Raw genomic sequence first — 12,568 nt, forward strand, 5'->3', positions numbered from 1 at the left:
TTTTTTGTTGTTAGAAATATAGATTTTTACGTGAATTTGTGTTTTTGCAGATTTCCCATTCATTTCCTATGGTGTCATTTTTGACCGAAGAGCACAAGTGGGAGTATTTTTTTACGACCAATTAGCATGCTCGAATCATGCCCTCAATTTTTTTTGTGTTTACAGTCCTAATGCTAGAAAAGTCACCAAGTTTCATATCATTCTGATGAAGCTGTGATTTTTAAAAATTCCAAATATGGTTCATAGGTTCAGTTTTTCATAGGTGTGTGTGTGTGTGTGTGTGTGTGTGTGTGTGTGTGTGTGTGTGTGTGTGTGTGTGTGTGTGTGCGTGCGTGCGTGCGTGCGTGCGTGTGTGTGTGTGTGTGTGTGAGTGGATGTGTCAATATCACACTCTTGATGTTTTAGAGTGTAACTGCTGTGTATTTTTTTCAGCATTGTGGCCGATTTGTAGATTATATACACAAATATTCAGAGAATGTTTGTGTTTTTGCAGATTTCCCATTCATTTCCTATGGTCGCTCATTTATGACCGAAGACAATGAACACTTTTTTTTTACGACCAATTAGCATGCTCGAATCATGACCCCATTTTTTTTGTGTGTTTACAGTCCTAATGCTAAAAAAGTCACCAAGTTTCATATCATTCTGATGAAGCTGTGATTTATAATAATTCATTTTCCGGTCAGAAATGACCGAAGAGCAGCAGAGGGTTAAAGAGCATCTGTTCTGCTTTTCTCCGCTCATCTGTCTTTAGTGTGTAATGTTGCTGAGCATGAAAAAGCTCTGAGTTCTTCTCTATATCAGTGTCAGTGTTTCTAAACTCCTGAGACGCCTCCATTGTAGTCTTGAGTTTTCTTCCGGGAACCAACACGTCACAATATTGCATTACCATGTTCGAAGCCTGTTTGAGTAGAGCCCAAAAACAACATTGAGACTGTAAAAGGCATAATAGGTCCTCTTTAACTTGAATTCTCTCTCTGTGTGTTTTCCTCGCAGGGCGGATGATGATTTCTCCGGGCCGGTGGACACTAATGTGGTGTTGCGGTATAACGGCGAGATCACGTGGGACGCTCCGGCCATCACGAAGAGCTCCTGTGTGGTGGATGTTTCCTACTTTCCCTTTGACAGCCAGGAGTGCAACCTTACCTTCGGCTCATGGACCTACAACGGAAACCAGGTACAAACACCAAACACAGCTGCCAGAAAGAGAAGCGATAAAAGAGAAGAAAAGCACATTCAGTGCCTTTAAAGCATTACATGCTTTCAGTGATTTTTTTTGTTTGTTCCAAAGGGTTTATGTATAAAGTCATTATCTTTTATGTATATGGTATTTTCTAGGGGTGTAACGATTCATCTACTACATCGTTGTATCGATTTATTTTCCTATGATCTAACTACATCGATCTGTGCTCGGCAAGTTGGCCTTCCGGACGACATATATCGATCTAACATCGTTTTAAAAGGTAATCAATCGATTGTATCGATCATAGGAAATAACAAATTGGATTTAAGCATGTCAGACTTTATATGGATGTTTTTTCCTAGCACTTTTAATGATAAAGGCGTTAAACGTTACTCGATTCAGTCTGCCTATCTGTGAAATCTGTAGAGTCATTGAAGAGTAGTTGGTTACATTTTATCTTTTGTTAAATATTGTTTGTTTATTAAACTGAGAGTTGTAGCAGGTTCAGCCAGTTTATTCAACATGAAGAAATGTTGGTTGCACTTTATTTCTGATATTAATATTGTATTTGTATTATTTTAATGTTGAAAAACAACAGCAAAAGTAGCAGGTAAACCTACTATTAATTAAACCTGAAGAGAAGTTAGTTGCACTTTATTTTTTATACTAATATTGTAATATTTTTATGTTGGATAACAAAAGCAGAAGTAGCAGGTTAACCTATTGTTGAAATGTTGGCTGCACTTACTGGGCTTTTATTGAATATGTATTGAATATTGAAAATGAGAGCAGAAAAGGTTAACTTCCTGTTAATTCAACCTAAACTGTTGCACTTTATTCAAATAAAATTAGAATGCATTTGCCATTAATTGTTGTTTACTTTTTTGTTTATATCCATAATTAATTGATACCTGATTCCCTTACAAGAAACAACAGGAATCTAGGAAACTTCACCTGCACTGACCAGTGTCCAGATATTTATTTCAGTCACACAATTTTTGGCTAAAAAGTTACTGAATCGATTTCAAGTCACTGAATCGTTTCGGATCGTGTCGTTCTAAATGAACCAATATCGTCCTTGAATCATATCGACAACCTCAAATCGTGATACGAATCGAATCGTTGTTAAAACGAATCGTTACACCCCTAGTATTCTCCTAATGAAATAAATAACTGCTTAACATTTGCACTTCACTTAAAGGGTAACTTCAGTGATTCAGCATTAAGCTTTGTATCAGTAGAAACCCGGGAGTATATTCGAATTATGGTACTTTTCCCCCTCATGTCTCCCTGAGACGAGAGAATTGTACTTTTTTTTCTGGAAAAAAATCCTCCGATGACGCATAAATCGTCATTTTGCGTCATCTGAGGATTTTTGGCCAGAGCCTAGAGACTACAGGAGCTGTTCAGACACGTTCAGTTTTTAATTGTATTGTTTATTCTCTAACTGAACGAAATTATTTTATTACTATGAATATCAAAACGACGTTGTGGCGGTGTAATGGTGGGCAAGTGATAACCAGTAGCCATGGCTTTGGGAGTGGCCTTTTGGTAGGGCAGCGAAGCAAGTGCATTCTGGGAGTTGTTGTCTTTCATCCACATGAGACAAAAATACATTTTCTGTCTTTTCTCAGTCTAGAAGGCACCAAATTAAAAAATTCACATTTCTACTACATAAATGACCCAGTTTAAATACACATTCATCTTCCCAAGTGCCCCATTAAAGGGGTGATGAATTGAGAAATCAACTTTCCTTTGAGCCTTTGATATATACAAGTTCATTGTGATATAAGAATATCCTGTCAGTTTCAGAGCTGAAAACATCCTTGTTAGTCAAAGAAAAGCTTTTATTGACACCAGACCCAGAAAACGAGAGATCTCAGAATATGTCGAGCATTGACGTCATAGGACGCAGAAGCACCGCCTCAAGCCCCGCCCACCGACTCGTGGAGCTAAACGGGTCAGAGCAATAAACATGCCGGTTCCAGCTCACGTGCGTAAGACATTGCGCGTTTGTTCGCTTCATTTAACCGCGGATTCGTTTGTAAACAAGACACAGGATGAGACTGGATTTGCAGACATATTGAGATTAAAACACAATGCTGGGCCTTCTGGATCCGACAGGAATGGTGCAACACACACTTATGTGAGTAAAACATGTTTTTATATGTGTTAGTATTGCATTGTTACAGATCGTTTGATATCTATTGATACATACACTCTAAAAAAAACGATTCTAAATGGCACCAAAAATGGTTCTTGGCTCGTAATCATAGGGGAACCTTTTTAAGTGCTATATGGCAACAATTTTGGTGCTTCAGCGGTTCTTCAGCGGTGCTATATAGCACCTTAGTCAAAGAACTGGTGAAGAACCTCTGAAGCACCAAAATGTGTGCTATATAGCACTTAAAAATGTTCCCCTATGATTACAAGCCAAGAACCATTTTTGGTGCCATATAGAATCTTTTTTTTTTTTTAGAGTGTACCTTAGCACGCGCTCACAGGCTGGAGAAGCTGCTATTGGTTCATTCGGGATCAGACTCGGACTTGTAACGCCAGCTCGCAAAGCCCAACGTCCCGGGGCTATGTGCTTTTCAGACGGGCTATAGTGAAATAACATTCCTTTCTTGCGCGCACGCGCACCTGTGTGTGTACAGTTCGTGGTTATATTCACTGATGATCGGGCGAAATGATACAGAAATAACATTTCAGTCAATTGTGGGTGGATGAGAGATGAATCATTGTGTTTGTTTGATAAAAACATTTTGCGAGTCCTGGCTGTCATTCATTCCGGTTGCCGTTTGCCACACGCTGACACTGAGAGGAGTAGAAGCTCATTAAATATGCAAATCTTATCCAATCCTAGCCGTGGGCGTTTACTTCCAAGTCTTCAGTGCGGCACGCATGTTAAAACTGAAAAATACATTTTAGTATCAGGAACCGGTATTGAAGTCAAGATATCGGTATCGAAAATGTTTGAGCGATACCCAGCCCTATGAAAGGGATAGTTCACCCAAAAATGAAAATTAGCCCATAATTTACTCACCCTCAAGTCATCCTAGGTGTGTATGACATTCTTCTTTCAGATGAATAAAATCTGAGGTATATTACAAAAGTCCAGGCTAATCCAAGCATTAGAATTGGATTAATAGTTGCTCTGTTTTTGAAGTCCATAAAAAGTGCATCTGTCCGTCATATAACTGCTCCACACGGGGTGTTAATAAAGGCCTTCTGAAGTGAAACGACGTGTTTGTGTAAGAAAAATATTCCATATTTAAAACTTTATCAAGTAAACTTTCGGCCGACCGCCTTCCCTGTTCAATATATGGAAAAACTGTTGAAAGTTCCTCTGCTGATCGAAAGATTAACGCGAGGTCATGACGTCACGAACGCATCTTGAGTTTCACTTTCAACATTCAACACTTTTCCAAGGAAATCCATCGGCTGGAACTTTACTTGGAATTCCAAATGGCCCTCTGATAAGGTTAAGATGGGGGCTGACAACAGCAAAGCAAATGTCCTTGTTCAACTTCAAATATCAAACATCTTTGATTATTTTCAACAGGCCTTTAGCCCCTTAACTGTCATCCCCCTTTTTGAGAATACCCTTGAAAATGCACTATCCAAACTTAAAGGGCTGTAATTCAAGAATGCTTTGTAATATAGACCTAGGTTTGGTCTTGTTTTAAAGCAGACACTCGGACAGATTATTGCTGAAGTGAAAGCAATTCAAAATATGAAAGTGTGAAAAAGTTCTGGAAGTTTAAATTTACTGTAAATAAAAAATACTGTACTAAATATTTTTGATTTTATATAAAATATATATTTTTAATCTAAAATTACTATAAAATCAAAGCCATGTGTCTAACCAAGTTGTGTTTCAAGTTTGAAGTTGATATCACAAAAATTAAAGTCCCCATGAGATTTTGTTTAGGCGCTGTACCAAAAACAGCCACCGGGTGTCTCACATTCCATTGATTGTTTTTTTTATGCATTTTCCTCTAAATTTCTGTCCAAATGTCACTTCCATCACAAAACAGTCACCAAATATGGAACCTTGAGACTCAGACCTTTCCGATGATATGCGTTTTGTCAAGATTAGAAAATATTCCGTTTATAAAGTAGTTAAAATAAATGTTATAATATGAAACAAGACGCCGCCCACTAGGGGGAGGAGCCCGCTGGAAGAATTTAAAGTACCGTTTCCATGGTAACGCAACGTCCAATTTCAAAACGGTTTTCACAGGATGAATTTTGAGTTCGTAAGCTTTCGAATGAAACCTAATTTATGATAATTACTCAAATATATGATACGAAAAAAGGCGATCAAAAAAAAGAGTGGAAGGACCGACTCATTTAAATGTGACATGCGTTATAAAGTCGCCTCTTCGTCTCCTGCAGGTGGACATCGCTATGGGGATGGACAGCGGCGACCTCTCGGACTTCGTGGAGAACGTGGAGTGGGAATGTCATGGCATGCCGGCCACTAAGAACGTGATCATGTACGGCTGCTGCTCGGACCCGTATCCCGACATCACCTACACGGTTCTGCTGCAGAGGCGCAGCTCGTTCTACATCTTTAACCTGCTGCTGCCCTGCTTCCTCATCTCCTTCCTGGCCCCTCTGGGCTTCTACCTGCCCGCCGACTCGGGCGAGAAGGTTTCGCTGGGCGTGACCGTCCTGCTGGCGCTCACCGTGTTCCAGATGATGGTGGCGGAGAGCATGCCTCCCTCCGAGAGCGTTCCTCTGATCGGTGAGTCTCTGATCCAGCCTTTCGTATTAATTAGCAAAACACAAACGTTTTTTTGTAAACTGGACGATCAAAACAATGAAAAATCCTAGGCTGACGTCGTCATACTCAATTCTAGTCAGAATTTGAGTCTGATCTGCTCCATTGGGCTGTGATTATGGGGGCGTGTTTCAACCGAACCAGGAAAGACCTCAATTGGATAGACCTACAACCAATCAGAGCAACGGAGCGACGCATAACGTTAGTTGTCAAATGTCAACAGAACTCAACTGCACTGTGTTGCCAAGTCCGCGGGTCGAAGCGACCCCAACTATGGGATATACAGACCCAGGAATGCGATTTTTAGCACACCAAAATAACACATATTTTACCCCCCAAATGCCTTTTTTTCCCGGAGAACCCCCCCTGGAAAGCTATTGGGCTTTTTTTTGGCTAGTTTTGAGGAACGTTAGCAATTGCAGGTTTTGTTGTAAAAACTTGGCAACCCTGCTGCACGCACGCTGGAATAGGTAGCCTAACGTTAGAAGAAAAAGATGAGTGTAAACGATCTTTGCCGGTGTTGTAAAAAAATAATTTAAGGATACACAGAGTACTGTGTAAGTGAAGGCATATACGAACAAGTTCTCCGTTTAGGATTAGAACAAACTCAACCCAAGTGCCTTTGATGACGTTACTGTTGATCATCTGTCCATCATCGTATAAAGCCCGCCCTGACAATTTCATTGGTCCGAACAGTTTCTGTTCAGGCATAATTACTCCTCTACGGATCAAGTCCAGACCGAACTGCCCGAGTTAAAATGTTGTGGGCGGGGCTAAGTTCGGCTGGCATCCAGGCTAGAAAAATCCCATTAGCTTTTCATTTAGGGCAGGGGTCTCCACACTCGGTCCTGGAGGGCCGCTGTCCTGCAGAGTTTAGCTCCAACCCCATTTAAACACACCTGAACCAGCTAATCAATGTATAACTAGGGCCTTGTAAGACACTGATTAGCTGGTTCAGGTGTGTTTATTTGAGGTTGGAGCTAAACTCTGCAGGACAGCGGCCCTCCAGGACCGAGTGTGGAGACCCCTGATTTAGGGGGTCAAAACTTTTGTACAATAAGAAAAAAAGAGTATTTAAGCTATCACTAGACTGACGACTATCCTAGGACATGCTAAACATGCAAATCCGATGGGGTGATGGGGTGTATTCTAACACTGCGTTACAATGAGCCCTATTAGAAATATGCCATTATATTCTATACTTTTATGAATTATTTTGAGAAACCCAGAGAAAAGGGTAAATAATGACTGAGAGTTAATTATTAATTATTATTATGTTTTGAACTATGCTGCATAGCTGTATTTAGCGATATGTTTGTAGTCAAACTCAAAAATGCTATTTTAAATGATTAAAAAATGCCATTATTTTATTTAAAGCAGCACTAGGTAGGTTTCGCTCTCGGGCTCCCCCTACAGTTGGGAAACAGTATTGTCCTCTACTACTGTCGTAAACTGTCATTCTACATCAGTGGATGCATCGCACGTACATTTATCGACATGACAACTATAGCCCTGAACACTGCCGGAGTTCACATGCGTGTTCTGCTTGCGTCGCGTGTGAAATGTCTTCATCCCAGGTACAGTGGCATATGTTTCAGCATGTCATATGAATATAATTTCATGGGTTTTATTTTTTTCAAACGCCAAAAGATCGCGATGCTCACGTTTACAAGCCAGCATCATTATAATAGCCTAGTCTATTGGTTCCCGTTTTACAGAATCTATATGATACTTCAAATCAATGTTTGAGTGGTAGGTAATAACCATATATCGTCAATATTATAATATCAAGCTACCATAGATGAATCTGCAAATTTGAAAAATCGATTGGCATTATAGCTTGAGGAAAGACAAATAAACCAATATCACAGACATGTTAGGTATCCTAAAATATGATTTTGTACGTCTTATGTATTTACTTGCAAGAATGTAGCCCCTCCTCCTTCAGCTCACGCCAACGAGCAAACGCTGCCCAATGTTGATCCTCCTGCCTTTAATCCCATCACTTTCTCATTTCCTCTTTTTGCTTTCCTCTGACAAAACCTTTGCTTTCTTATTTTTCTGTGCTGCTTCGGCCATGACTATAACATTCGGCAAACAAACGATAGTTTTTCTCGCACGTCCGAATGTAAGGAAGTGGTGGTGGAAGTGACGTATATGGCGTAAAGCAGTCGAATTTTGTAGTTCTTTTTGTTCTCGGGTTACTACCCGAAACCCGAAGTTTAAAAGTACGATTAAAAGCGATACAGACCCCGTCAGGCTATGGCAGACGTGTCATTCAACCTATTGTAAGTCGATGTATCATCACAAGAGTCTTGAAAATATATTATAAAGGTTGAAAAGTTACCTAGTGCTGCTTTAAAAAAGTTAATCATTGTATTTTGTTGACAAAATATTTTAGTTTGTCTTGTATATTTTTTGGATTATATCAGGTAACATTTTAAGCTGTTATTTGGTCATGTTATATTGTACCCCACCTATGGGGCATGTTGTCACATTTCACTTCCATTCTTTCGGGGTAAATCAAGAAAAAAGTAAACACTGGGCCCTATTTTAACGATCTGAAACGCAAGTGTCAAAGCGCGAAGCGCAAGTAACTTTGTGGGCGGGTCTCGGCGCTGTTGCTATTTTCCCCGCGGGATAAATGGCTCTTGCGTCCGGCGCAAATCTAAAATGGGTTGGTCTGAAGTAGCTTCATTATTCATAGGTGTGGTTTGGGCGTAACGTGAATAAACCAATCAGAGCGTCATCCAACATCCCCTGTAAAAGCAGGTGCGCAAGTTCCATTATGGATTGCTATTATTATGGCGTATTTACCAGGCGCACGCCAGGAGCGGTTCACAGCCGAGGAGACTGAAGTGTGTAAGAGCAGTGAAAGACAGAGAAGTGAAGTTATAATGTTGTACATTATGGTAAAGGTGATTTCACAGTCTTTTTTTTTTTCAGCCTTTCAGTTTTTTCAGTTTTTCAGTCGATTTTTTTTCCTGGTTCTTGACGGACAAACCAATTTGTCAGATGTCCTTATATACATATATGTCTTGCCACTATTGGGCAAACAGGTCTTATCCTTAATTATTACAATTAGCCTGAATCATTTGTAAGCTAGATTTATGCCTATTTTTTCACATCTTCGTGGCACACCACAATGATTTCCGTCATCTCATGTGTTAATATTTTTTTAGTGTAACAATTTATGATTTGCAAAAATAACTGTTGCATCTGTGTAGATTACATGAGCAAAGTGTATGCGCGTTGTGCACGCTATACATTATGGTCAAGCATGCGCCCTTAAAATAGCATAATGAACAACGCGCAACTGACTTTAGACTAGGTTTTTTCTGGTCAGTGGCGCAATTGTTTAATGGAACAGCAAAATAGCACCAGGGATTGTTTGCGCCGGAACACGCCTCCTTTTTTGCACTGAACCGCCCAGGGAGCGCAAGTTCATTCACTAGTTTAGCGACGTGCTTCTGTGGAGGGAAAAGCGCGCTTTGCGCGGGTGCAAAATAGGAATGACACATGCGTCGGTGTACAAAGTCAATTGCGCTGGGTGCAAGATAGGGCCCTCTGTATTAATGAAACAAAACCACATAATTGTACTAGACATGTGTGCAATTAATGTGGGAAACAATAAATCCTCTGAACCCCAAGTGGATTTACACAAACTGAGAAAGTCAAAAAGCATTTGTGCCCCGCTCTCCCCCCTACATGTTATGATTTTAAATAAAATATGAACTTCAGACGAGGTTTTTCGAGTTTGTTCGCAGACTCTCACGAAGGCTCTGTCTTTCTCTGTTAGGCAAGTACTACGTGGCGACGATGACCATGATCACGGCATCCACCTCTCTGACCATCTTCATCATGAACATTCATTTCTGCGGCGCGGAGGCCAAGCCGGTGCCATACTGGGCCAAAGTGCTCATCATCGACTACATGTCCAAGATCTTCTTCGTGTACGAGGTGGGCGAAAGCTGTGCGTCGCCATTCGGTCGCGCGGACGAGTCTGAGCCCTTCCTGCAGAACCACAAGCAGAACCACAAGCAGAAGCTCAAAGAGAAACTCAAGGGAGCTCCGCCTCCCTGTTGCCCCGATGACGACAAATCGACTGCCTTCCACCTGACCTTTAACCCCTGTGTTTACTGCAGTTGCCGTGGCAACGGCGGGATCCTCGGGTGCGACCCGAAGCTGGTCTGGAATGTCGAATACATCGCGAACTGCTTCCGCGAGCAAAAGGCGACGTGCCTGAAAGTGGCTGAATGGAAGAAGATCGCCAAGGTGATGGACCGGTTCTTCATGTGGATATTCTTCATCATGGTCTTCCTCATGAGCATCCTCATCATCGGTAACGCCCCTTGAGACTCAACCGCCGGCATATATTCACTGTGACTGGAATGAAACCTGTGTTAAAGCTACACTGTGTGATATTTTCCCCCATCTAGTGGTGAACTTGTATATGACCATCCAGTGAATATTAGTTTCTGTTCCTCTCAATTCCGATTTGGTTTTAACTCCTACGGTGGCTGATTTAGTCCAAGATTAACATGGCTTCCAGTTCGACCTCGTCCACATTGGACACGGTGCCATCGAGTGTTAAAACGCCAAAGGCAAAGCTTGAATTTACGGGAATGTCCCTCTTTGGCTAATGTACTTTCAAGATGGAGGAGCAACATGGCGACCGGCATTCAAACCCTCACCCGTATGTGTTTACAATGGCATATTATAAACTTACGAGAATACTTTATTACTTAAAAGAAGTAAATATACATTAATGAGCACATATATTTTTGAAAGAACTAAGTGTTTTTAGCTAAGAATAAACTAAAAAAGTTACACAGTGTAGCTTTAACAAACTCGTGAGTTTGTGTCAATGGAGGAAACAAGAAGGTTTTTATGACTGCACTATGGCAGATATTTCTTCTTGTTTTAACCCTTAACCCTCTGGTGCTCTTCGGTCTAATTATCTGTTTTGAAATTTTAAAAATCACAGCTTCATCGGAATGATATGAAACTTGGTGACTTTTCTAGCATTAGGTATGTAAACACACAAAAAAATTGAGGGCATGATTCGAGCATGCTAATTGGTCGTTAAAAAAAAGTAGCGTTCATTGTCTTCGGTCACAAATTACCAACCATAGGAAATGAATGAGAAATCAGCAAAAACACAAATTCTCTGAATATTTGTGTGTGCAATCTACAAATCGGCCACGATGCTTAAACATCAAGAGTGTGATATTGACACATCCACTCACACACACACACACACACACACACACACACACACACACCTATGAAAAACTGAACCTATGAACAACATTTGGAATTTTTAAAAATCACAGCTTCATCAGAATGATATGAAACTTGGTGACTTTTCTAGCATTAGGACTGTAAACACACAACAAAATTGAGGGCATGATTCGAGCATGCTAATTGGTCATAAAAAAATACTCCCACTTGTGCTCTTCGGTCAAAAATTACACCATTGGAAATGAATGGGAAATCTGCAAAAACACAAATTCACAGAAAAAAATCTATATTTCTAACAACAACAACAACAACAACAAAAAAAAGATCTAAAACTTTAATACAAATAGTCTTTAAAATATATATTCAAATCCATCAACAAAAAAAAATCATTAAATGTGTTGAAAAGAGAACTAGTGAATTCTCAAGCCTCTCCATCCTTCATTCATTTTTTAAAGTTAGACATCGACCTTCCTAGTATTCCTCAATCAATCCATTTTAAACAATATAACAAGAAAAAAAATACAATTATAATTGAATGCCTGTTTTTACACTAGTTTTTTTTCTTCAAAATTGTATAGGGGAGGTGTGTAAGATTGTACGTATTTTTTTTCCTGCACAATAATAAATGAATCTATAATGACGAAATAACTGCAATTCAGCTTTATTCCACAAGGTGGCGATGTCTGATACACACTGATGAAGTGACGTTTCACTCATAGTCACCGCAGGCAGAAAACAAAACAATCATAATCATAATTATAATCTGCAAAACTTGAAATGGCTCAGATTTACTGCTGAACACATTCAAATATTCCTATCACTGTCACTGATGATGGATCTGGTGAAGGAAGCTGTCCAAGATATTTATTTTCAAGACGTTGAAAATTAGTTATGACAAAATGCATAAGATCGCACATATGATCCAGATGCAGAATATACTGGGAAATGAGCTCTGACGAGGACAGTGGTGATGGTATAAAACATCTGCTCAAACTGAACCCTTCCAAGCTCCAAAAGGGAACGAAATATGTTTTATTTTATTCTTCTGTAATTGATGCTCTAATATCAGGAGTTTATATATTATTGCGACAGGTGTAGATCTATCCATGTTAGATGTAGATCCGGGTCGCTAAAGACCCCAATATGTAAGAATGTTTGGCGAAACCGTCATGCATTTAAGAGCTTAAGCACTTTTTTTTAGTAAACAAGATGTAATATCTTCAGTCGTGGTTCTTCTCCAGCCCATGTGTCTTTATTATTGATATTTGTGCTGAAGAGCGTGGAAACTCTTGAGGATGAGCTTTACGTTAAGAAAGACGATACACTCCTAACTTCTTACTGTGGTGGTTTAT

General features: G+C 39.9%; 1 protein-coding gene across 1 annotated transcript in view; it reads left to right on the plus strand.

Moving 5' to 3' along the window:
- Positions 1–10,328, plus strand: part of LOC307140282 (neuronal acetylcholine receptor subunit alpha-9-II) — a gene marked incomplete at both ends in the record, with an annotated part of 56,208 nt that extends 45,880 nt beyond the window's left edge. Inside the window, 3 exons of the mRNA XM_079839666.1 lie at positions 997–1,177; positions 5,585–5,936; positions 9,772–10,328. Coding sequence (XP_079695792.1) covers positions 997–1,177; positions 5,585–5,936; positions 9,772–10,328 — 1,090 coding nt within the window. The remainder of the gene's footprint in view (positions 1–996; positions 1,178–5,584; positions 5,937–9,771) is intronic.
- Positions 10,329–12,568: the final 2,240 nt, after the last annotated feature.

The sequence above is a fragment of the Gobio gobio genome, assembly GCF_949357685.1.
Source record: "Gobio gobio genome assembly, chromosome: 16".
NCBI classification, from domain to species: domain Eukaryota; kingdom Metazoa; phylum Chordata; class Actinopteri; order Cypriniformes; family Gobionidae; genus Gobio; species Gobio gobio.